Raw genomic sequence first — 25899 nt, 5'->3', positions numbered from 1 at the left:
TTTTTTATAATTTTTTTAAAAATATATATAATATTTTATTATTATTATTTGTTAATAAAACATATGTCTTATTTATGACCTCAGCAATGATGGATACACGCAGGGGCGGGGGCGGGGTTGCCCGCCCCAGCAAAAATCTTGAAAAAAAAAAGTTTACACCTCAAATTTTTGAGGTTTTTTAAGCCCTCTTCCTCTTTCAGCCCCTACTATTTTTCTTTCTTATTCTTCTTCTTCATTTGCTTAGAGAAAATAAAAAGAAAAGAAATATATAGTAGATCTTGAATAAGAATTCTCATTCTGATTTTCTTTTCTTTTCCTGCTTCTTCTTTTGGTTGGCTTCTCTCTTCTTCAATTGATTATTCTCAGACTTGCATTTGATTCACTCTCTCAATACCTTTTCTAAGAAAGGTTAAAGGCTTTTGTTTAAATATGAAAAATAGAAAATAAGGAGAAGATGCTGATAGGCATAGGTCTCAAAGGTGCTAGCCATAAGTCCATAGCCACTAAATTTCACTCTCTCTCTCTCAGCCTCTCATCTCTCCAAGACCCACTTTTCTTTTGTTTTTGTTTTTGGTTTTTTTTTTTTTTTTTTTCAACCCACACTGGTGGCATTTCAACCGCTTAAACTAATCTTCTTTTCTTATTAGTATGTTTTTGCTCTAGAAAAGATATTAGATGTTATTGTGAAAGACAATATCTGTAGAAAAAAAATTGCATATTATTGATAGATAATTAAATATTAGAAGTAATTAATTGAAATACAATATTTTGTTTTAAATAAATATTTATATATGTTGGTTTTTGGGTAAATCAGAGTAATGCTATAAGTAAGATTCATGTCATTCTTTTATTTTCTTTTTATTAGAAGTAATTAATTGAAATACAATATTTTGTTTTAAATAAATATTTATATATGTTGGTTTTTGGGTAAATCAGAGTAATGCTATAAGTAAGATTCATGTCATTCTTTTATTTTCAAAAGTATATATATATATTTTGACATGAAAAGTATATAGATTTTAAAATTACTATTAAATTTGGAATGAATCACTATTAATTTTTGATATAATACATTACATTTGGGGATAAAATAGAGGTATAGTCTTACTATAGTGTTAGTTGATCAAATAAACAATATTAAAACATAACATTATATTATATTAATTAATTATTAATCTCACTTTCTGCCCCTACAAAAAATATATCTTAGCTCTGCCATTGGGCCTCAAGATCTCTTTAAAGATATTTTGACCATTAATTAAATATTTTTCAGTCCAAAATGAACTGGAGCATATCTGTTCCAAAATTTTTATCTCCTACAATAATCTTTACCTTCTTTTAAAAAGAAATCATTGAAACTAGTTTATTGTTAGATGAAGGTATTTACATGGTCTTCACATTTTTCAAAACAAAGCTAATAGAAGAAGCTGGCGGTAAGAAAGGGCATGACAAAGCAAATAAAGTAAAAGTTATGCGGTTGTTTAGTAAATGTACTCCAGAATCTAACAGAGGAAAGAAAAAGGTCGGCCCAGATACGAACTCAAAGTCGGTGAACACTACAGCGAGATTGGGCCAGAAAAAAAAGGGCGCAATTATTGGAGAGCGTATTTAGGGAAGGTGATATACGAATTGTTTGGTTTTTTTTGTCAGTATCACCCTCTTTCCGTAATGGCGTGCTGCCGACATTCACGGTGAAAAAGATTGATTAAAAGAGGAAACTCACGAGGTGTTGCAAGACTCAAGAGATGGTCACATCAAAACAAAAGTGGTCGTTTTCAATTATGTAATGACTTTCGTGGATATTAAAGCATTCTATAATTTATAATAAATATAGAGATATTTTCCAGAGATATATAAAAGGGTCACATAATTACCAAATTCAATTTCCACCGTAACGCTTATGAGAAGTGATACACATTTTAAAATTTTATTTTAAAAGTTAGTTCTTAAATGATGTGTTATCATCTCATAAAATTTAAAGGTAATTACATTTTGTCTCCATAAACTATAACGTCTTAGTACTTTTATTTCACGAACTATTAACTATAACTTCTGACCTCATCAAACTACCATCTTATAACAAAAAACTTAATTCTATTTGTCAAAAGGATTAAAATTGATGGTCAACGGTCATGTGCAAGTCATGTGTTATTTTAAATTTTTTTCTTTCACTTTTACCCTCATTTCAGAACGAGAAAATAGTCCTTATACCCTTCTAAACATATTAACTTTATTTGTTTGAAGTGAGAGCAAAAGTAGAAGAAACAAAATTTAAAATGACACATGATTTGCACATGACCATTAACCGTTAATTTTAACTCCTTTAACTGATGAAAGTAGACTTTTTGTTATAAGATGATAGTTTAATGGGGTCAAAAGTCATAGTTAATAGCTCATGAAAAAAAGTGTAAAAGCCTTATAATTTATAAGGGCAAAAAGTAATTACTCTTATGATTTATTATTTAAAAATTAATTTTTTAAAAATAATTTAAAATATCTAGCCCTTCTCAATTCATTTATTAGTAACGGATTAATCTTCCAAACGCCAGCTTTTATTAGTTTCCATCAAAAACAGCAATGGACTTATGGAATAAAGAAAGAAAAAAAAAATGATTGATTGAGACGTGGCTTACAGCTTTGCACATGCTCCACATAGAGAGAGAAAAAGACAAAGGTCTACTACTGTGTCACTCTTTTTCTTCCCAATTGTTTTGACCTTTCATTTTTAATGTTAGGCCGCCAAGCATTTCACTGTGGGACTCAGCGAGGGTGAAATCTCGACGAATTTCTTTTTTCTTTTTTTTTTTTTCAAAAAAGGAAGAAAAGGCCTGCACTGCATTTCCACAAACTCTCCTTTATACGCTACTCAACATATATAGCAAAGCGTGTGGCGGAGCGAGGAGGATGAGGTGAGTGAGAGTTGGAGATAATAGTAAGGAGAAGAAGAATGAAGGCGACTCTGACAGTGCTGGGATACGTTTGTTGCGTTGTTGGGATCGTTTTGAGTACTGGATCCGAGCATCATGCTTCTTTCGAGGAGCTCAATCTCAAAGAGCTGGAGATAGAGAAAGACAGAGAGGGTCTGCTTTCTCTTGTGGAGAATGATGCGGCGGTATCACCTAAACCTTCCTTGCCCAAGCCTCTCATGGTCCCCCTCACTCTTATTCAACGAGCTGCTTCTCAAGGAGCTGGTATCTCTCTCTCTCTCTCTGCCTATTTGTTTTTGTGATTGTAATGTGTAATGCATGTCCTCTACTTTGGCTTCACTGGGAAGCTACTTCTATTCATTATGCTGGCTTCCATTGTTCCCATCGTTCATATCCATTTTCCCCCTTTATTTTTTATTTAAAATATTTCATATTATATTTGGGTTGTGAATTTGGACAGCAATTTCCTTTTCGTGTGAGCCATAGCAGCTCTAATTAGTTTATCAATTTTTGTTGCAGTCAGCATTGAGGTTACCTTCTAGGATTGATTGTTATGAAATCAGAATGATTTGATTACATACTTAATCTTCTCCTATAAATAGGAGTTATTTGTAATATAAATATTGTAAAACAATAAAAAGAAAAATGTGTAGCCTCTAAGGCTTTCAGACTTTCCAGTCATAGACCAAACACTTGTGTCTCTCTCTTTCTTCTTCCATCTATTTAATTTATTATGAGTTTCTTCACTGCCTAATGCTAAAAGTTACAATTATCATCGTTTTCTCTTTTCTGGGACATTAAGTTATCCTCATTATTCTTTTCACACTAGTTGTGGCTCCATTCGATATACTCTATCAAGTCTTATATTGCAAAACCAAATTGGGGTCTTCCCTCTGTTATCTTAGTTGTTCATAGGGTAAGAAAGAAATAGAATTTGTATTTACTTGGGTGTAATGGATGTCTTGTACATTGAGTATCATGAAATGTCTCATACATGGGAATTGAGTTTTCTGTTTGCTGTCCTCTATTGCAACAGTCTGCTTGGATGGGACGCTACCCGGTTATCATCTGCATAGTGGTTATGGATCTGGTGCAAACAGTTGGCTCATTCAATTAGAGGTGTGTGACACCACATTCAAGTAGTGGATTTATAGGATTCTGAACAAGGATGTTTCTATTCTGTATCCATGTTTGATTTCTAAAGTACCTTGCTTGTCATTGTCTCTCTATATAGTATGAAGTGGTTACTAAATGTAAATGACATGTGGCTTTTACTCTAAAAATTAGTCTTGTCTTCTATTCCTTAAACACTTTAATTTTTTTATAAATAAGAAGTCAACTCCACACCTTTTCTCTCTCAAAATAAGCATGTTTAGTAACACAAAACATTTTTCAAAAAGTTTATCAAACAATTTTCTTAAGTGAAATTCACAAAAACTTTTTTTTTTTTCAAGTGGACATCACAAAAACACTTCTTAACTTTATATCACTTCAAAAACTTTTTTCAAATTAAAAAAAAATTAAAACACTTAACAAAAATACCCAAATTTGTTTTGGCTAATGATTGTGGATTTACTTCATCATTTCTTGATGTAGGGTGGGGGATGGTGTAATACGATAAGAAGCTGCATTTACCGCAAAACAACTCGTCGTGGTTCATCGAACTACATGGAAAAGCAGATACCATTCACAGGAATATTGAGCAATAAAGCTGAAGAAAATCCTGGTTTATTTTCCAAGCCTTTATACTTGCTATATCTATATCAAATACCTTTCTTCTTGTTTTTATTCTTTTAAATTTATTTTTTGTTCCTGTTGTATGTTTGGCTGAGCTTGTACCCATGGGGTTTTTACAGATTTTTTCAACTGGAACAGAGTCAAGCTACGTTACTGTGATGGGGCATCTTTCAGTGGGGATGATGAGAATGAGGTTGGTGGGGGAATATTCTGCCTTCATACTTTTTCCTGAAACATTAGATACTTATGGCATGAATTTTTCCATTAATATCTTGGACATTGAAGACTTATTGTTTCATTTTATCACTTAATTAAAGGGGTAGGGTGCAATCACTTACAAAATTATAAGCCCCAAAAGCCAAAAATGGTGTATTCTATGATTCAAGCGTTAAATATTACAAACTGAGAGGATTTTAATATTTAACAAGATGCTGCTAGCTGTGCTCCTATCAAGTTTAACACACAAGTCATTAGTTTTGGACAAATTAAATGATTAATAAACCTTTTCTAGCCTGGAAGCTAATAATTCATCCCCTCTCGCTAGACCCACTGTAGTTATACTTTTTTATTTTAGTTGTATTTATTTTTCCTAGATAGTTGGATGAATTGTATTTCATGGAAGAATAAGGATGTTTAATTGTTTCACAAGCAAAACTCTGTTTTCTTTTAAAAGTATTAAACACATGAAAACTATATGTTTTACAATTTATAGTTTATTGGTGTAGACTGAATTGCTAATCTGACTAGACATTTTCACCTCTAGTTCTGGTTATGGAAGGAGTTTGAAGGGTCAATTGGGGTAAAAGGATTGTTCTTACTTTAAAATTTCTTACAGTTGAACTCATACGTGGATTGGTTCTGGTTTTAGACTGCGAAACTCAATTTTCGAGGACAACGGATTTGGTTAGCTGCTATGCAAGAGTTAATGTCCAAGGGAATGCAGAACGCCAACCAGGTTTATTGTTTAACATTTACTGTTTTATTCTTATTAAGCTTTGATATTTCTAGTTATTTTATGTTAAAATGTATTTCAGGCTCTTCTTTCTGGATGCTCTGCTGGGGGTCTAGCATCAATACTACACTGCGATGAGTTTCGGGACTTATTTCCTAAGACTACCAAAGTGAAATGTCTTAGTGATGCTGGATTGTTCCTCGATGCGTAATCAGCTTTAATTCCCAAAATATTTTATTACTTCTATTAGCATGTAAGTTGTTGAACAGCACAAGGTATATTGATGATTTCATTTGTCCGTATAGAGCTGATGTATCTGGTGGGCGCACTTTAAGGAATATGTTTGAAGGCGTGGTTAACTTACAGGTAATGTGCATCAGTTGCCCAAGTTATGTTATTTAACTGTGAAGAATCATCTTCACAATTTTATTTTATTTTTTAATGAATTGAAGCATTATCTAACTTGTGGATTATGAACAGTTTTTTGCTTGCTTGGCATCTCTAAAAGTTTAATTATGGATATCTGTATGTAATTTTAGGAAGTGAAAAAGAATCTGCCAAAGACTTGTGTCAACTACCTGGATCCAACTTCGGTGATTTTCTATCTTTTCTTGATCATCATGAAATTTCATTAGATAGTTTTAGTAAGAGATAACATTTGAGAATTTGACATATTTGAACACTCTCTCTTTATCTTTCAGTGTTTCTTCCCTCAGAATTTGATAGCAAATATTAAGACACCATTATTTCTTCTAAATGCAGCCTATGATGCATGGCAGGTAACCTTTTTTTTTTTTTTTTTTTTTTTTTTTCAAATTTACATTAATTTGTTTCCCTTATGGCCACATATATGCCATCCAATCCAATAACTATCAGTGGCAAGGATTGATAATTAGTTCTCTATGCTTCCTTGACTACCCACAAGTTGCAAATGCTAGATTGTCTTAGGCAATTCATTTTTGAGCCCTCTCATGCATTTGCTTTTTTTTTTTTTTTTTTAATAATTAGTCAAAATATTATTAAAAGCGTAAGGCGCCCCCAAATACACAGAGTATACAAGAAAAGGTACCTAAAAAGTAAGGGCAAAAGTAGGGGCAAAAAGAACAAGAAAATCATGGTAATTAAATACTAAAGGATAAACATAAGCAGCTATCCAAAGATACAAAGTGTTGAAGAAAAAAGATTTCAACTCTAAGAGACTAAGATCCTCTCTCGGTCCTCAAAACACCCATTATTCCTTTGCCTTTAAAGACATCACAAAAGACAAAAGCACCATCTTCCAAAGATCAACACTTCGAGTATTGCTAGCAATCCACCTACATGCAAACAAATCAACTACTCGTCTAGGCATAACCCAAGCCAACCAGAAATGTTTGAAGAAAACATTCCAAATGGCATAAACAACCTCACAATGAAGAAGAAGATGGTCTATGGACTCCTCATTCTTTTTGCACATAACACCAATCAACCACAATGACATTCCGCTTTCGGAGATTGTCTTTGGTAAGGATCTTTTCTAAGGCTGCCAACCACACAAAAAAGGCCTCTCTCAAAGGAACCTTAGTCCTCCAAACGCTTTTCCAAGGGAAACAAAAACCATCATGACAACCCATGACACTCTTGGACTAGAAGGATTTAACACCAAACAACCCTCTTTTGGAAGGGATCCACCACAACTTGTCTTCCCCTTCACCTCTCATTCTTACTAAATACAACATGTAGAATGAAGCAAAGGCATCCACTTCCCAATTTTGAGCCGCTCTAACAAAACTAACGTTCCACTAAATGGCACCTCCAAAAATTTTCATGTGATCCTCAAACAAGAGCATCCTTTGCACGAGCAATACCAAATGAAATCGGAAATACATCCTTCAGGACCAATCCCCACGCTACAAATCATGCTAGAACCTAACCTTGGAACCATCACCCACTTCAAATCTAGTGTGATTACAGAACTTCCCCCAAACCCTCATAATATTCTTCCATAAACCCACCCCATACGCCCCAATTGGCTCTTTTTTCAAACTACCATTGTTAACAAACAGCATGTTCCTTATGGTTTGGCAGAGTCAATAGATTTCCTATAAGGTTAAAAACTTAAAATAGTATCTTTGAGGCAAGCAGACCAATCATTCTTCTGTGCCCGTTGTGAATTTGTGGCAGCATCATATTCTGACTTAAATGGTGTTCAGTAACTAAAATTACTAGTATTAAATCTTTTATATTTGTTTTCATTAGCTCCAAGCTAGCTTAGCTCCACGATCAGCTGATCCTAGTGGCTATTGGGATGATTGCAAATTGAACCATGCCCGTTGTAATTCATCACAGATCCAGTTTCTCCAAGGTAATCTTTTATTCATATTTTTGTTCGTTTCACTCTTTGATGTCAAATGTTTATTTAGGCATATTAATTAATTCTGTTTTCTTCCTTTTTTTTCCCTATGAAGCAGACTTTAGAAATCAAATGCTCCATGCCATCAGAGATTTCTCAAGGTCCAGTCAAAATGGATTGTTCTTAAATTCCTGTTTTGCTCATTGCCAGTCTGAGAGGCAGGACACCTGGTTCGCTGATGATTCTCCCTTAATTGCAAACAAGGTATGCACTAGCTAGATATCTATAGCTATCTCTCACAGTGCCATGTTAAAAAATTTTATATCCAAATTTACATATATCTGTTCATATTCTGGACCTTCATATGGATGGATGCTTTAGTTTCTTAACACATTTTTCTTCTGTAGCTATCTGGGATTTGATGTGGAACCTTGAAGTAGAGGGTGTTTTGACCCATTATATTGACATTGTATAAGAAGTGAGGGTTGGTGACTATACATTTGTATTGCATGATATTCAAGTGAGTTAGATAAGTTACAGGAGAAAATTAAGATGTTTGACAATAACTACTAGTGAGATATTGCAAAGCTAGAGACCAATATTGCAGCATGCGACTAAGTTAAATTGCAAAAACCACTAAAATGACATTTGTAGGAATATTTAATAGATGAGTAAAAGAGCAAGCTGAAAGCCTTGAGTTATAGGAGGAGAGGGAGGAGGCCAGTAGGGCAGTAGAGACAGACTAGTATTTGCTGTATTGCAACTGTACATATTAGCTCAGAAAGAGCCAAAACTTAAATGGACTCTACGCCTTGATTAATATCTTTACGAAATTCCAGATGCATTTCCTTTCTTTTCTGTATATGTTTTTGTATGTGAGAGAAAGAAAAAACATTGTTTATGAATTTTGTCTTTGATTTGGTTATATTATTCTTTATGCAGGGGATTGCAGAGTCTGTTGGAGACTGGTATTTTGATCGAGTAGATGTAAAAGCTATTGACTGTGCATACCCCTGTGACAGCACCTGCCACAATTTAGTTTTCAAGTGAGTGAATTTATTCAGTGTCTCCTCAGATTGCTTCTTCATTCATCATGCTTCCTATTGCCAACTGTGAAAACTGTAACATTCATTTATTAAAGTTGCAAAGTCATGCTTGATGAGGAGTGCAAACTATAATAGCTAGCACATTCTTGCCCATGGCTTTTGCCCATGCATTTATGAATGAGATTCTGTTGTATCTTGAAGGTTCCCCAGGCTCAAATTTCCAGAAATAATGCATCATGACTCACAAACACATGCATACTTCAGTACTTCTGCCAACCTCTACAAAAATCTAATTCTTCCATTCCATATTGTCTATAGGTCTTCAAAACTTCAACTTTTCACGGTTGCTCAAATTTCCAGAAATGATGCACTTCACACACTCAAACCCGTACTTCAGTACTTCTGCCAACCTTATATACTTGACAAAAAACTAATTCTTTCATTCCAAAGAGTAAATAGGACCTCAAATCTTTAACTTGTCACAATTGCTAACCTTTTAAATCTTAACCGTACATGACCAACCTCCCACCAACTCCCTTATGGCATTAGGCAATTCCTAATGCCTTGGGCAATTTGTAATTGGTCAGTGTGAGAATGACACTTGAAAAAGAAGATTTTGAATTGTTGTCTTGATAAGAAAACATTTGATGGTAGAATTTAATACTGGAATAAAATGAAAGCAGTATCATGTAGTCATCAAAGTCTAATTGATATCCGTAAAAGGAGCGAGATGACGTTAAAGGAAAGTCCCATCATACTGTTTTGTTAAGCCTGATATTCATTAGGTGACGATTCCCTGGTTGCCCACCCTTCTTTAGTTGAGGAATTCCTATTCTTCATTTTATTCTTCATTTTATTCTTTGCGTGCAATCCTCCAGAGGAAGTTTCTTTGTTAGTAGATACAGATCACCAGCTCATGCAGACATTCTAGATTCTTGGCTGTCAGTATTCAGATACACTTTCAATTTCTTCTCCTCCGTTTTGTTCTGGGAAAGTGAGATTAATAACTTCCCCTGCATTGATGATTTAGCCACCATGACGAATTCCCAGTCCACAAGGTTGACTTTTAGCTACCTATATCTGCTCAGTGTATGCTTGATTCCCATTACACGTTCTAATTCACCATTGGCTTCCAAATTTGTCCACAAAGAGTTTAACATATCTTTGGCAGTCTCCATGCAGAGATTATGGATTACATGAAATCATTTCAAAATCTTCCATTCAAGCCACATTCTCTTTTTCTGAATGTTTAATTTAGGTGGTAGTGGATGTAGGGAAACAGATTATGAGAATCCCAAAGGTAGGTTTTGATGTTGAGCAAGTCACAAAAATGCCTGTAGGAAGTTTCTCTTGGAACCATTTTTTCTTTTGCGAAATTTGCATGAATTATTACGAGTATAAATCCAATCAATTTTACTCATTACGAGAAGGGCCATGCTGATGTGCTTCTGCAGTTTCCTCTAAAGCGTGTCAGTGAATTTACCAAGAGATAAGAGAGATGCTATATGTACTAAGTCCACACTTTCAAGTGCAAACTTTTTGATGTGACAGTAAAAATTACTATTGAATACAAACTTCAATGGTGATTTATTCAAAATTCAATGATAATTTTTATTGTCACATCAAGGAATGTGAACTTAGAGTGCATGTAGCATTGGTCATTTGCTAATTCCCATTCTTCCGCATGCATGGGATATAGATTATTAAGTAATGTTAGATGCAACATTTTTATTCCACAATCATCACACACATTGCTAACATGGCAATCCTAATCAACCTTTAAACCTCTTTTTTTTTTAATTTATTTTAATAACGATTGATCCAAGAATTAGCTAAGACTGCTACGTCAATGTTATAAGATAATTACAAGATAAAAATGTAATTTTTGGTATTACTCTTTCTTTCTTAAATTATTATGGCCTACAATGCCTGTTTGCATATTGCCCGTCTTTGGGGTTTTGAGAGTGATTGATGCGCACTAAAACACCTTAGAATTGAGATCAACCCCAAGATCATGTTTTGTATTTTTCGTTCGAGTTGATGTGTCTAATCCATCACCTTTATGTTTGAAATCTACTATTGGCGACTTGCTAGTCAAGCCCTGAAATCTACTTCTGTTTCTGGACGGTACCTCCTTGTCAAATTCTCTATGATGGAAAAAAGAATGCAAGTAATGAATTGTGAGCTGCTGTTCTCTTTACAGGAAAATGATGGAAAGAGAAGGCTTTGTGGATATAACAAAATTTTGGCAGTTAAACTGGGAATAGAAAATTTCCAAATTTATATGGCTGGACTAGGCTTTCATTGAAATTGTACAAGTCCTGATCATCTCCAAATATTCTGCAATTGAAGCAAAAGACTTTCCACAGCTTCATCATTTAAATCACTGAATAAAATTCACATGCATTATCCTTGAACACAAGGTATTACACATAATCCCCTCTCCAATGGGATTAAGCACTCAAATCAATCAACATGCAAAAACTGAAGACAGAGTGAATACAAGGGCAGACCAAACCAAACCTGGAAAATCATACCAGCATGCATTTGTGTTTTAAGCCTATCATCATCATGGTTCCATCCTCAATCATGCTATATTTACAGTGAGGATATTTACATATCAAAAGTAGTGCGCAACCAAAAAGGGAACTGAATCTACAATCCCAACACTCGGAGGAAGAAAAAAAAAACAGAGAGAGAGAAGAAATTGAAGAAAAAAGCTTCAAAAAAAGATGAGCCTTTCGTGGAAAGAAAAAGCAAGAAGCAACTTTCTTAATTTCCCAAAAAAAAAAAACAGAGGCCGTAGAAATAAAATTATAGTCAGTTTCCCTGTCGAGATGTAGATACTAGCGCCACAGCCTGTGCCCATACCTTGAGCCGAGCCTTCACATCTCGTGGATCATCACCTGTATAAGCTAGAAAATGAATTCATCGCCCAATAAAAGATGTATCTACTCCTATCTGTCTGCTAATTATCATGCTCAGGGAAGAAAAAACGAAAAAGAAAAAGAGCAGTTTACTGACCAGGGCTGGAGATGCGCCAGTTGGCAATTGGGGAATTGCCGCCACTGCTGGTGTCAAGTGTAGAACCAGAAACAGAGAGATGAGAGGGCATCTCCAGCATGCGCTCGTGTTCGAGCTCAAACCCAAGATCTCTGCACGCCTTCACTTCATCCAAGTCCATACAAAGTGACCTTTTTCCTCCCTTTGGCCTTGTTATTACCATCAACCCTCCTCCGCCGCCGCCGCCGCTAACCCCGCCTCCCTGGTCACTTTCCCCACTCACGCCATCCGCCCCCATGTTGCTCTTGCTCTTGCTCTTGCTGCAATCAAAATTGTCCCAACTACACTTTTCCAACAGCGATCTATCCCTTATCACTCTCCTCCTCCTCCTTGCATTGTTCCGCATCTTTTTTCCTACTGAAACACCCTTTTGAGCTTCATTTTCGCTGGCATACTCTTTCACCCCTATCAGCTGCTGGGGATGATTCAGATTCAGACTCAGATTCAGATTTACCAGCCCGCACCGGTTCCTACGCCGCGTGGGTGTTGCTGGCAGTGAATAACAACCCGGCTCCTCATCAGACGACAGCCCTGTTCCTTCTTTGCCTTCTTTTTCGTCGGAGAATTCCCCGTCGGCGTCAAAGCTTTCAATGGACAAGCGTGACATGAACATCCTCATGCCATTGTCTCCATCGACAGCGTGATAGTAGCTCCCATCTTCATCGTCTTCATCATTCCCAAACATGGAATTGCTGGTACACACAGAAAGCCTGGATATGTTGATGGGATGGGGGTGTTGATCATGATCATACCCGTCATAGATATCTTCTTCATACTCATCTTCCTGCGTAGAAGAGTGTATGGTCATAGTCTCATCAGAAGCCATATCCAACAAATCTCCTCCACACAGATATCAAGTACAAGTAGATAGGAAGCAATTCAAGTGTCAATTATTGATACTAGCTATAGCTAGCATAAACTAAACACGGGTGAGAAAAAAGGTATGGGAAGAAGGTAAAGCGTTTATCAATGAACCAAAATGAGGCTGTGGTCGTTGTGGGATCGAATAATAAATGTAGAAACAGCACAAGACTGGCGTTTGGGCTTTGTGAATCATTCGATCGTTTCTCACTTCATGATGATAAGGGCAAACAAAAAGGAAAAAAAAAAAAAGGTAACCGGGCAGCTGCAGCCAACGACCTTATTTATACCCAAAACCTCCTTTCCCAATATGCCCCTCCACGCCTTGGTGCCTTACATTATCAACTTGTACAAAAATTGTACAATAATCTTATTACTCTGTTTGTCCTCCTAAAGGATCAAGTGAAAAGAGAGTGTGAGAGAGCAGGGGAGATGGGGGTAGTTATGACTTTGGGGTATTGTGGGTAATTGGCTAATTGAGGCTTAAATTATTATATGCGGTGTTTAGCGTATAGTAATTAGTCCTGGTCTTAAGAGTGGGTGACGTCAGAAGAAGAAGTTAACAAGTTTGGGAGTTAAAGTACGTAGATTGGCTGAATTCTAATACGAACAACAACAATCAGAGAAATCCATACGGGAGACGAATATTGAGTTGCAGAATCAGCTTGAACCCAAGTGGCATGGTGTCTCACACCACTGGACACGTGACACCTACGCAGACACACCAAAACGGACAAAAATAGTAAACCACGTACACTCGTGGTTCCTTGAAATATCTTTTTTAACCATACCATTCACCTTCTTTTTTTTTTTTTTCACTTCATTTAACTATAATTAAATAGGATATGTTCATTCGGGCGCAATTCATGGTTGGTTTTTATTTTTTATTTTTCGGAAGGATCGGGGAGCTTTACCTTTCATTTACAACCGACACATGCCAAAATTATCCTAACTTTTCGGAGATTCTCTCATATTTATTATCTAAATTACTTCTACATCTTCGGGGTGAATTAACTATATTCACCAACAAGGAGAAATTACCTCCCCGTCCTTCTTGTGTATAAAAAGAAGAAGAAAGAAGTGCTCGGAATCCTAGTTTCAACGCCGACAACTGATGTGTGAAACGCGTCCCTAGCTAGTAGTGTTTGATGTTTAGAGGGAGGAAGGGACAGCTGTCCGCGCTTTCATTCCCTTAAACCTTTTTTTTTCTCTAATTAATTAAAAGGAGAAATCAAAACGGAGGTGGAGGAGTGGTTGATTTGCAACACCTCATGGCCCAATTGGGTTCACTCTTCACTCACCAACACGTGGCTTCTATAGATAGAGAGAGAGAAAGAGATACGGGAACGTGGGGATTTGTTTGACCATTCCAACAGTTGATTTTCCATTAGTATACTGATATTTTTAGAGCCGACATTTCTATCCTCTAAACTTTTATTCTTATCATTCTTGGCTACCATTTCTCTATTCTAAATTTCTAATATATATATATATATATATATACACTACAAGGCTGACGCTTCTTAATTTCTCTGACCAGTCGCCTTTCCGAGCCAGCTTTGTTGATGGCAACCGCAAAATTAAAGGACGGCTTTGGTGTTGTCACAGTGGCGATTGCTACACTTACACGTGTTCTGTTCAGTCCTACTGAGTAGGATTTCTTTTCCAATATTCTATATGAACTTTTTTTTAAAAAAAAAAAAAGAAAAGAAAAAACATGGATATGGATAGATAGACGCGAGAAGTGACTGGGGGTCGCTTTTAATTTCGCACAGCACAGGTATCGGACACGACAAACAGTCTTGGAGTTTGTGTGGATACGATCAAACGCCTAATTAGGTGAGTAGGCCCATCCACTTTACGCTATTCACTCAATGAAGCTACAGAACATTGTGGAAGCCCTCGTCCACATTACTATACATTACTATACTAATGTCTATATATTTATTTATCATATTTTATTTATTTTCTTTTGGATAAAGTTTTCTTTTGAAGATTTTTTTTTTTTAATTTAGTTTATAAAAATGACATATATATTTTTTTTTTTAGTAACATATGAGATGTATATGAGTTTTTAATAAAATTTATTCTAATTTTATCTCTACTATTAAAAAAATATATGCATATCACATGTTTAAGAAACACATATCATTTTTATAAACTGAATTGAAGAAAATTTCTCTAATCTAATTTAAAAAAATAATTTTGTACTTTTCTTTTCGAGTTGTACCATTTTTTATTTTTTACATGTTCGCACAAAAAATTGTACGGATAAGCAAGGCTTGTTGCTTTTTACTTTTTAGTGTGGCTCAACATAAAATCAAAATTTAAAAAATAAAAAACATAAAATCAACTTTTTTGCCTCATCCTCTTTCTCTGGGCATTCCAATGGAAAACTAGAGCCTATATATTTTCAGATTTTTGCAAATGTATTTTGGGTCACTTTCTCCCCCACCTGGTCCATCTTTTATTATGTGTAGTAGAAAGGATTCCCCACTTCTCTCTTGTTGCCGGTTTGACTCATCATGTGCTTTTTTAAAAAAAAAAAAAAAAGAAAAAGAAAAAGAAAAAATCAAATCAAAGGAACAGAGGGACTTGAGAATGGGCATCCTGTAGTTACTAATTGGGAAAGAAAATTCTTTAACAGAAGTAAAAACTATAAACATTTCCATTCTGAACACAAGTACTCCCTGTATATCTAGGAAAGTGACGTACCGGAAGCAAAGGGATCAACAGAAGATCTACCTAATGTCTTCAATTCACACACTCAACAAGTTAAGGACATATAGCTTTGAAAGAGAAAACTGGAAATCCTTTTCCTTCAAAAAACTAAAACTTTAATATAACAGATCAGCTTATATAAACAGTGGTCAAAACTCCTAAAAAGGCACGACAATTGTACAAAGATGGAAAATGACCAAAAGATGACACATTGGAGCATGATGTAGAAACTAATAATGCTATAAATAACTCATAACCGAGTGGCAAGGGCCTTAGTTTTTGTGATATTCTCGTTAGGAGTAAGATTCAAATTCCTTTAGATGTAAACAATTTATTGAGACTAGTCCACTAGTGAAGCAAGAGTATTACTCGATCTGAGTAGATATGGCGTTTTGCATAGGTCCAAACTTTATCCGACAATTATGGATACACAAAATGATCTTGTCTTGGAAGGGTTTCTCATCATTAAAAAGAAAAAAAGAAAAAAAAAGAATTGGTATCATTTCCATTCAAATAAAAACTTTCTAAACTCGTTTGATTGTTAGGGATTCGCTGAAGCCATCTATCGAGCTAGTATTAAGCAATTGTTTCTAGTATGCAACCCCATGAGCGCCTGTTGAACGATGGTTAGGCGGTGTCTTCCAATAGAGGACTGCTAGTCTGCTAGGGGTGCATGACTCAAATGTCCTACCTTAGTCCCCCTTACTTCAAAATAACTCGTTCTCAAATTATTGCATGTATATAATAGTCTCTCATTTAGGAAAGTAATTTATCAAATTAACGATATTGGTACCAAATTGAGTCTCAACTATACTATGAGGAAGGATCACCCCTCCACCTTAGAAGTTTTGGGGATAAATCCTTTTCACTTACATGGGTACCAAAACAATCTTTTTGTCCTGCCACGAGAACAAATATATGTTATCATTATTGGAATAATTAATCACTTTTATTATAGTCATGTTCTTTATTAGTGGTGTCCACAATCCACTTTATGCTATAATACATGGCATTACGGCAAGCATCCATTTCTACCATATCACATACCAATAGAAAAATGAACACAACAGATTTTTCAAACTGGTTTGATTACTGGGGGATTTGCTCAAGTCATCTTTGAGCATGTATCAAGCAATCGTTTTTGGTCTACCTTGGATGTCCGCTCTCTTAGTAGAGTCTCTCTGAACCTCTGGTTTCCCTTTCTAGGTCTTGCCTTTCTCTTCCTCTTCGTGTTCCCTTTGCTTGTTTCCTGTTATGGAGAATACAAATCCTGAGATAGATGTATTAACCAGCCAAACGTCTGCTCTTGGCTGGTCCGATACCCCTCCCACCTAAACATTTCCCCCTGTCAACCCAGTTATTCCACCTTCTTTCATGCTTGTTGGAAAAATTCTCTCATCCCAACCTCTCTAAAAAATCACTATAAAAAATAATATCGTACAAGCCTGGAAATTTTTGAATTCCCTAGTCTCTGAAGACAGAGAAGATAATAAGATGGTTTTTACGTTTGAAAGCTTGGAAGATCTTCATAGAGTTTTGGATTACTCTCCATGGAATATCAAGGGCTCACATCTTTTTCTCAAGAGATGGTCTGCAGAGGATACACTAGAAGATTTAGATTTCACCAAAGCTGCTTATTGGGTGCAAGTGCACAATCTTCTGTTGGAGCTTATGACAGTGGTTAATGCAGAAAATATTGGTGCAAGTCTGGGTGAGTTGTTGGAGGTAGATAATGTTGACAATTCCAAACCTGCTAGGAAAGGTTTCTTACGGTTCAGGGTTCTTCTTAACCTCTTGAATCCTCTTGATCCGGGATTCACTTATCATAGGTCTCCTAAGGCTCCTCTCTGGGTGCAATATATGTATGAGAGGCTTTCAGACTACTGCTACACCTGTGGAAGAATAAGGCATCTCTCCTTTGCTTGTCCGGTGGAACCACGTCCCCCTGACCATGGGAGGTATGGAGATAAGTTGAAGGCTAGTTATCCTAAAACTAGCAGGGTTGTTCAAATTATTCAACCAAGGAATCAAGTTTCAAATGCTCTCGCCATTGTTCAAGCTTCAAACAGGTTGGCCACTGAGTCCACTCACTATCTTAGCCCGAGTCATCCTTACCTACCCAACTCAACTTAGCCGAGTTCCTCCAGATTTGTTTCCAGTTTTCGAGGTACCAATCCCATCTCTTTAAGCCCCACTATTACTGCATTTGCATTAATGGAAAAGGCCTCCTTTGTCAAATTTCAGCCACAACACTCCACCTCCTCTTTATTGCTTACCAGCATTGAGAAACTCAACTCTCTTAACCTTCACTTCCCACATACTACGTGGCCTCTTTTTGTCACTTCTACCTTGGGTTTAGGTCCTTCTAGTTCCTCTTTTGCCAGCTCTAACTTTAAGTTGGACTCTGAGGGAGTTAGTTCTAGATTAACTTTTTTACCTAACACCTTATCTCTCCATTCCACGTGTGCTGTTGTCCCCACAAACTCCTCCACTTCTACGATCCTTCTTATTTCCTCCTCTGCCCTGTCCACTTTTCTTTCTCAACCTTCTCCCAATCTGAAACCCCCTCGTCATACCAACAGCTCCTCCAACAAGAAAATGTTTCACCCTTATTTCAATTCCCTTCCCACCAAAAAACATAAACCTGACATTTAGTTCTCTAACAAGAATTGTGAAGATGTAGCTCAATCGGTTGGGACCACGCATAATAAAGCGGAGGTCACTAGTTCGAATCCCCCTCCCCCCTCTTGTGCGGACATGTCAAAAAAGAAAAAAAAAAAAAAAGAATTGTGAAGATGTTGCTGCTCATGTTGAGGATGGGCAGAGTGGTTACGAAATTAGAGTTGTTTTAACCCCACCAAATGAAAATTCTTGCATGGAATTGTAGGGGTTTGGCTCGGGGCCTTACAATTCGAGCTCTTCGCGCCTTGATTAGAAATCATCGACTTAATCTTCTATTTCTATTTGAGACTAAAGTTTCGTCTTCGTGTTTTCAACCTTTTCAACCTTCTTTGTTTGGTTTGGGTTTCTCAGCCTGGTTAGAGGTTCCTCCTTCAGGTCTTCAAGGTGGTCTCTACTTGGCTTGGAAGCATGGTGTAGATATTGAGCCAGTCCGTCTTGATAAGAACTGTATTTCTTGTTTGGTGTACTCAGAACCGTCTCACTGTCTGTGGCTGTTCTCGGGTGTTTATGCTCCTCATACTAGCCAAAGACGTGATGCTTTTTGGTCTGTTTTGTCTAAGTTGGGTAACTCTTTTGGTGGAGCTTGGTTGTTATTGGGAGATTTCAACTTCATTTTGTCCTCTTCTGAGAAGAGTGGTGGCCGTGATTTTGGTTCTTCTTCTCATGGCAATTTTGTTGATTTTGTGCATTCGAATGCTCTTGTGGATCTTGGTTTTGTGGGTAATAGATTTACTTGGAGGAATTGTAGGGTTGGTAGGGCTAATATTAGGGAGAGGCTTGACAGGGGCTTGGCTAACCGAAATTGGGTTCATACTTTTCCTAATTCTCTAATTAACCACTTTCCTGCAACCTAGTCAGATCATTGTCCCATTTTGATCTCCTCGACTGGTTCCTATAGGAATCTTCCTAAGCCTTTCCTTTTTGAAGCTTTCTGGACTAGGGATCAGTCCAGTCATTCAGTTGTTGCGCAGGCCAGGTTGGCGGAGGTTGAAGGTTCTTTCGCTTTTTCTCTGAGCAAGAAATGGAAGAGTACGAAGAGTGCTTTGAAGTTTTGGAACCAGCATCATTTTGGCCATATTCAGCATAAGATTAAAGCATTGATGTCTGATATCAGTGCGATTCAATCTAGTCCCCACTCTCTTGTTAATGCGGCAAGGGAGACTACTTTGCAGAATGAGTTGCAGGAGCAACTGCTGAGGGAAGAAGTTCTTTGGAAGCAAAAGTCTAGAAAGTTGTGGCTTACCTGTACAGATCTCAACACTAAATTCGTTCATGCTTCTACTGTCTGTAGGCGTAGGTATAACTCTATCTCTTCCTTAACGACTGTTGAAGGTACTATTTTGGGTGGTAGGGAAAATATTGGAAATTATTTGGTGCAGCATTTTAATTCCTTGTTTACTTTTACTCATCCGATTTTTGACTATAGCTTTACTAGTTTGGTTGATAAGGTTGTTACAGAGGAGGAGATTGTTTCCCTTTGTTTAATTCTTGATGAGAATGAAATTTTCTTGGCTATTTCTGATTTGGGTTTGAATAAAGCCCCTGGTCCTGACGGTATGGCTGGTTTGTTTTACAAGTCTTACTGGCCAATAGTGAAAGTGAGTGTTGTGGATTCAGTTCAATCTTTTTTCAGGAGTGGATTTTTGCTTAAGGAGTTCAACCACACTAATATAGCCCTTATCCCTAAAATTGATAATCCTTACTTGGTGCATCACTTTAGGCCCATTAGTCTTACTACTTTTAATTACAAGATTATTTCTAAAATTCTCTCAAACATATTTAAACCTCTATTGAACAAGATCATCTCTCCTTATCAGTCAGCTTTTCTTAAAGGGAGGTCTATTCATGATAATACCATTTTTGTTCATGAGGTTTTTCATTCCATGAAGCAAAAAAAGGGGAATGGTGGTTTAATGGCTTTGAAGCTAGATAGAGAAAGCCTTTCATTCTATGGAATAGGAATTTTTGCTTAAAATCCTAGAGCTGTTGGGTTTTAACTCTACTTGAATTCAATGGATTAGGCAATGCATTACTACTTATTCGTTCTCTCTTCTTCTTGATGGTGCTCATTTTGGCAAGTTCACTCCTTCTCGGGGTTTAAGGCAAGAAGATCCTCTCTCTCCTTTTTTGTTTATTTTGGGAGCTGAGATTTTGTCCAGACTAATTGAAAGAGAAGAAAGCTTGGGTCTTCTTCATGGCATCAAAATGGCTAGGATGTGTCCTCCTATTTCTCACCTTTTGTTTGCTGATGATGATGTTATTATTTTTTCCAGGGCTAATGAAAGAGAAGCTATGGTGATTTTAAAGTGTCTTAACACTTATTCCTCTTGGTCAGGGCAGCATATTAACATTTCCAAATCTACTATTTTCTTTAGTACGAATTGTAGTTCTAATGCTAAAAATGTTGTCAACGGGATTCTTCACTTGGCTTTGATCCCCTCTCGGGCTAAATATCTAGGTATTCCTCTTTTTATGCATAGAAGGAAGAATGACTTTTTTATTGAGCTCAAAGATAGAATTCTTGCTAGAATTTCAGGTTGGAAAGCTAGGCTTCTCTCTCAGGTTGCGAGAACCACTTAGGTGAAGTCTGTGGCCAATGCTATTCCTACCTATCTCATGTCTTTGTTTCTTCTCCCCAAGTTCTTATGTGCTTCTATTTACTCCAGCATACGGAAGTTTTGGTGGGGTTATCCGCAGGAAAAAAAAGCATTGTCTTTCCCTTCTATCTTGGGATAATATTTGTAAACCTAAGTCTTTGGGTGGCTTAGGTATCCGGTCTATGGAAGCCATTAACAATTCTCTTCTTGCTAGGCTTGGCTGTAAGATGACTTCCAATCAGCCGCATCTTTGGGTGGATTCTCTTAGAGGTAACTACCTCAAGCATGGTGTTTCCTTTTTGAATGCCCCCTCTAATGCTCTCTCTTCTTGGCTTTGGAAAGGGCTCCTTAAGAAAAGAAAAGTAGTGGAGTAGGGAGCCTGCATCTCTATTTCTAGTGGTCAGAATATTGATATTTGGAATAACCCATGGATCCCCTTGATGCCTAATTTTAAGCCTATTCCAAATGAGAATTTGGTGGGTCTTCCATCGTACACAGTTGAGGATCTTATTTTCCCTTTTGGTCGTGGTTGGAACTCCTTATTGTTGTAGGATCTTTTTGATCCTCTCAAGGTTCAGCATATTCTCTGTATCCACTTGCCTCTTTCTCCTCACTTTGACAAGTGGTGTTGGGTTCCCTCTCCTTCAAGAATTTTTTTTGGTGAAGTCAGCCTATGAGCTCTCTCTTTCTTTGGGGGGCAGGGTTTCTCCCTTATCAACTGAAGCTTGGACTTCCTTTTGGGGATTAAAAATTCAAGCTAGGTTGAAGCACTTGTTATGGAAGGTTGCATGGGATATTCTTCCTTCTAGGGCAAAGATTGGTAGGTTTGTTGTTAGTGTGGATCAAGCAGCTTGGCTTTGTCCCTTCTGTAAAGGTCCCCCAGAAACTCTTTCTCATATTTTATTGGAATGCGATTTGGCGAGAATTTTGTGGAGGTTCTCTCCTTGGCCTATCTCCATTTCTGATTTTTCCTCTATGTCTATTTCAGAATGGATTATTGCTATTCTCTCCCCATTGGCTATTTTCGGCATTACTAAGGTTGAAGTTAGGAAGTTTCAACCGTTTTCAGCTCTCATTTTGGATATTATTTGGAGATGCAGGAACCTTCTTATCCATGAAGGGGTGCAGCCTATTCCCAGTAAAGTCATCTATGAAGTCTCTAGCTCCTTTGATAATCATCTTTCGGCTTAGTCAGAGCTAGCTCTTCCCTCTTTGTGGATGCTCCCTACTGCTGGTTGGATAAAAAGCAACTTCGACGTTGCTGTGAAAGGATCTTTTGCAGTTGTTGCTGCTTGGCTAAGTGACGAGAAGGGTGCTATTGTAGGTGCTGTCACGCAGAGGTTAAATTGTCTAGATGCCCTTCAAGGAGAGGCCCTTGCTGCCTTGCTGACCACTCGACTGGCAGCCTCTTTTGGTTGTAATTTTCTTTCTTTGGAAGGAAACGCTCTCCTAGTGGTGTTAGCTATTAACAACCCTTCCCTCTTCTCTTCTTGGAACTTTGCTAATTGTATTTTTGATATTAGTGTAGTTTTAGCTCCCTTTCAAAGTTGGAATGCTTTGAAGGTTTCTCGTAGTACCAACTGTCGGACACATGCTCTAGCTAAATGGGCCGCTTCCTATCTTGTTTTTGGAAGCATTCCCACAGGATCGCCTATTCTCTCTTCCATTCGGATCAGAAATGAGAAAGATTCTCTCATGTAGTCCTTTCCCTCATTCAATTAGAAAAAAAAAAAAAAAAAAAGAAAAAGAAAAAGAAAAAAGAAGCAATCGTTTTTGGTAGGCCACCACTTGAGCGCCCGTCGAGTGGCCGGTCATATTGGGTATCTCTTTGGGTGTCCTACATCATAAAGAAATTAGTAAACCATGTTGTTGTGATTAAGTAAGAACTTTTGTGTATATATATATATATTCACCAAGAACTTTCTTGAGAAGATCGGGGTTGATAAGACTCCAAGGGAGATAGATAACCATGCAAATGTTGTAGTAAGTAGTTACCAATAGATGCTTAACAACAGGTTTCAATCAGATTAAGAATTGCCAAATTTGGGAATTAGTCACAGCTTACTTGGCACGATCCTAATATTCTATATATCGCCGAAAGCTCAAGCATTGCCGCGTTAGAAAAGTCATAGGCAATGAGTTCCAACTTCCAAGTATATATATTGGAGGTTGGTTGAAGAAGAAGAGTTTTGTTTCGTTTAGATGGGAGGGACAAATATCTTTTGAGGGCTCCATCAATATTTTAGTTTAGGACGATATCTTTTGAGGGCTCCATTCATAATTTTTAAAAAAGATAAGCATGTATATCTTTTTTCCTCAGGAATAGGAGATAGGGAAGTTGGAACGAAGAAGAGGACGGTGAAGGAGACTGCCTATTTAACAAATCAATTTGGTAAGAGGCCTTGACCAAATTGAATATGTGAATCCCGGGACGTGTGATATTGACATAATGCTTGATTGCAATCCTAATTAGGCCTCGTGTCTCCCTAATGGGGAAGAACAATTCTGTACTGGGGGCCAACTCTTTGAATAATTTATTTATCTAAGTTTGATTATTTGGCCAATCAAAATCGTATGCTTAATAATGGTGATGAAAAGCAATAGTAGTAACAAGGATGTGTGGCTTAGAGATCGATAAGAATTTGGGCTGGCTCTAGAGCAGTAGCCAAAGGGCCCAAGTGGCCATCTAAATGCATAAATAAAACCCAAACCAAGGAATCAAGGAAAGAGCCCAACCCGTTCACACACACACATATTCGCACACAAGCCCACATATTAAGCGTAAGCAGCCCATAACTCTGGAAAAATAAAATCCTGGTGGCCTAGCAGCGCCTACGGGCCCTACCCTGCGCTTGTCCACATTCGTGCGTAGAATGTGATGTCAGGCTTCACTGAACCAAGACGCCAACACTTTTTTAAAAGTAGACAACTTTTTCGGATTTTGGTGTTTAGTTCGTTTCCTGGCTATTGATTTGAATTATATTATGCATTGCTTCTAGCCTTTAACATTTCAATCAGGTCAAGGACTGGTGGAGTGGTGACAGATCATTGATGGAGAATTCATTGTATTCATGGCTCTCATGGCTATGCTTAGTTTAAGTTGACATTGATTGCAAATTTAAGTTTTTATTCCTTAAATGACTATAAGTTTATGTATATGTACAATTTTCAGAGTTCTCCCTTGTAACTGAGGACGCGTCTAACTTCTCTCCACCCACTCTTTTGGTCTTGCAAGTAATCACAAGATTATATTGTTACAACTCAAAATATCTTCACCACACTCCGGTTCGATGTTCGCCACGCTGTGCTTCTTCCTCTTTTTTGGTTGATTGCACTTAATGAGCACAAGGCTTAGAGACCCACCGGGTTGTTCCGACAAGTACTCCGATGCCCAAATTAGTTTAGGCCTTCGGTGAGGGGTTAGGAAAAATACATCTTGTGTGGTGGTAAAAAGAGAGTCTAAAAAACTACTTGCTTATGGTGTCACTTATATAGTTATATGGTGTATTTGGGTTTTGGGCATCCCGACCCCTCTTTAGGAGTCTCGAGCCATGCGAGTCGTCTCATAATGGGTATTAATTAGATCTATCGCTTCTTTATTTAATGCAGACTGCTCTCCTGAGGGGAAAAGTAACCTCCCTTACCCTAACCATAAATGTGCCGAACTCACCATCCCTATTATAAATGCCGACTGCTCTCTCGATGCAAGAAATAACCTACCTTATTCCTATTATTAATGCGCCTAACCTGCTACTCAGTCAATAAATACAGACATCTTACTTGATACGAAGAGTTGCCCCTGTATCTCCTTCATAAATATAGCCGTACGTGAGGTTTTGGGCTATGCAAGTTTAGTTGATTATTAAACAACAAGGTTCAAGATATCCGTGTGGACCCCTACTGGGCCTCATCCTCTTGAAGGGCTTGAATCGGGCCCTCTAATGGGCCTGAGTCGGGCCCGCCCAAGTTGGATCCGAACCCTATATATAGGTCCAACAACAAACCTCCCTCCAAGGAGTTGTGCTTTTCCAATAATTCACTTCAATATATGTTGCGTGTGATGAGCTCATGGTTATAATGTCATTATGCGACTATTGTTACTAGAAAATTAAGAATTAATATTGCGAAATTTGGATAATTAGAAAGTGAGAGGAAACCATTAAGGACCTGTTCCCATCCTGCTAAAAAGAAATTAATTCCAAAGACTTGTTAAGCCTTGGTGAGTAAGTAATGGGTTTGAAGTAGTTCAATTTCAGAGGATGAGGTAAGGCATTTTTATTTTGTTAACTTTGACGTGATGCATCATAGCATATGACATGTCAACCTTCAATTCGATGTGATCATGTGAGTGTGACTTTTAAGTTTCTAACTAAAACGTCATTATTATGTTGTAAAACGGATATCTTAATCTTCGTTGAAATCAGTACTTGAACGAAATATAATAAATATTAATGCTCTTACTGCTACATTTTCAAGAGGAGGGGGCTGTTGTTTATTCATTTTCATCCCAACCATCTTGACCGCAGCCAAGGAGTAATTAAAGAACTATGGTGCGAGATGCCGCCAAGTGGGTGGCAGGGATTGCTCGCCATCAGAAAATTCTATCATCTACGACAGAAAGGACTTGATCTTTTTCCACTTCAATTGGAAGCTTCTTTCTTTTTTATTTTTTTATTTTTTTATTTTTATTTTTTTAATTTTCAACGTGTTTCGTAAGATAATGCTATTGCCTTGAAGAAGCTACAAGCATATGGCCCTTACCACCTTGAGAGTCGCTATCCCTTGTACGGGCTAGAAAATGAACAAGTCTCAATTCATTTATGTGGATTGTGGAGTATGAAGTGACACCCTTCACACGCTCGCCCGTGTCCATTAAAATGCACACGTGCGTAAGAGAGACACAGCATTAGATATTAGATAGCAGGAATAGCTAGCTCCTTGTTAAGTCTTGCAAATCCAGCAAATGACACGTATTGCAGAC

The 25899-nt window shown here is 37.2% G+C and overlaps 2 protein-coding genes across 2 annotated transcripts; one reads left to right on the top strand and one right to left on the bottom strand.

Moving 5' to 3' along the window:
• Positions 1-2801: 2801 nt before the first annotated feature.
• Positions 2802-9201, top strand: LOC132168674 (pectin acetylesterase 12-like). Its single transcript, XM_059579685.1, has 12 exons — positions 2802-3191; positions 3964-4046; positions 4524-4653; positions 4784-4857; positions 5533-5619; positions 5699-5823; positions 5922-5982; positions 6156-6209; positions 6318-6395; positions 7855-7960; positions 8067-8212; positions 8891-9201. The coding sequence occupies exons 1-12, from the start codon at positions 2948-2950 to the stop codon at positions 8996-8998; spliced, it is 1296 nt and encodes a 431-aa protein (XP_059435668.1). The 5' UTR covers positions 2802-2947; the 3' UTR covers positions 8999-9201.
• A 2139-nt stretch (positions 9202-11340) lies between these two features.
• On the bottom strand, positions 11341-13178 carry LOC132168675 (uncharacterized). Its single transcript, XM_059579686.1, has 2 exons — positions 12019-13178; positions 11341-11900 (listed from the first exon to the last, which is right to left on the bottom strand). Exons 1-2 carry the CDS (start codon positions 12881-12883, stop codon positions 11815-11817), a joined length of 951 nt encoding a protein of 316 aa, XP_059435669.1. The 5' UTR covers positions 12884-13178; the 3' UTR covers positions 11341-11814.
• Between the last annotated feature and the right edge of the window lie 12721 nt (positions 13179-25899).

The sequence above is a fragment of the Corylus avellana genome, chromosome ca2 (genome assembly GCF_901000735.1).
Source record: "Corylus avellana chromosome ca2, CavTom2PMs-1.0".
NCBI lineage: Eukaryota > Viridiplantae > Streptophyta > Magnoliopsida > Fagales > Betulaceae > Corylus > Corylus avellana.
Note: the sequence above shows the minus strand (reverse complement) of the source record. Positions and strands in the feature narration are given on the sequence as shown.

Bases quoted from the DNA above. Each gene is read 5' to 3' on its own strand.
- LOC132168674 (XM_059579685.1), top strand. From the start codon at position 2,948: ATGAAGGCGACTCTGACAGTGCTGGGATACGTTTGTTGCGTTGTTGGG. The intron at 4,858-5,532 runs GTTGGTGGGGGA...TTCTGGTTTTAG, and splicing joins GTGGGGATGATGAGAATGAG to ACTGCGAAACTCAATTTTCG. The intron at 8,213-8,890 runs GTATGCACTAGC...TTCTTTATGCAG, and splicing joins CTCCCTTAATTGCAAACAAG to GGGATTGCAGAGTCTGTTGG.
- LOC132168675 (XM_059579686.1), bottom strand. From the start codon at position 12,883: ATGGCTTCTGATGAGACTATGACCATACACTCTTCTACGCAGGAAGAT. The intron at 11,901-12,018 runs GTCAGTAAACTG...TAGCTTATACAG, and splicing joins CTGGCGCATCTCCAGCCCTG to GTGATGATCCACGAGATGTG.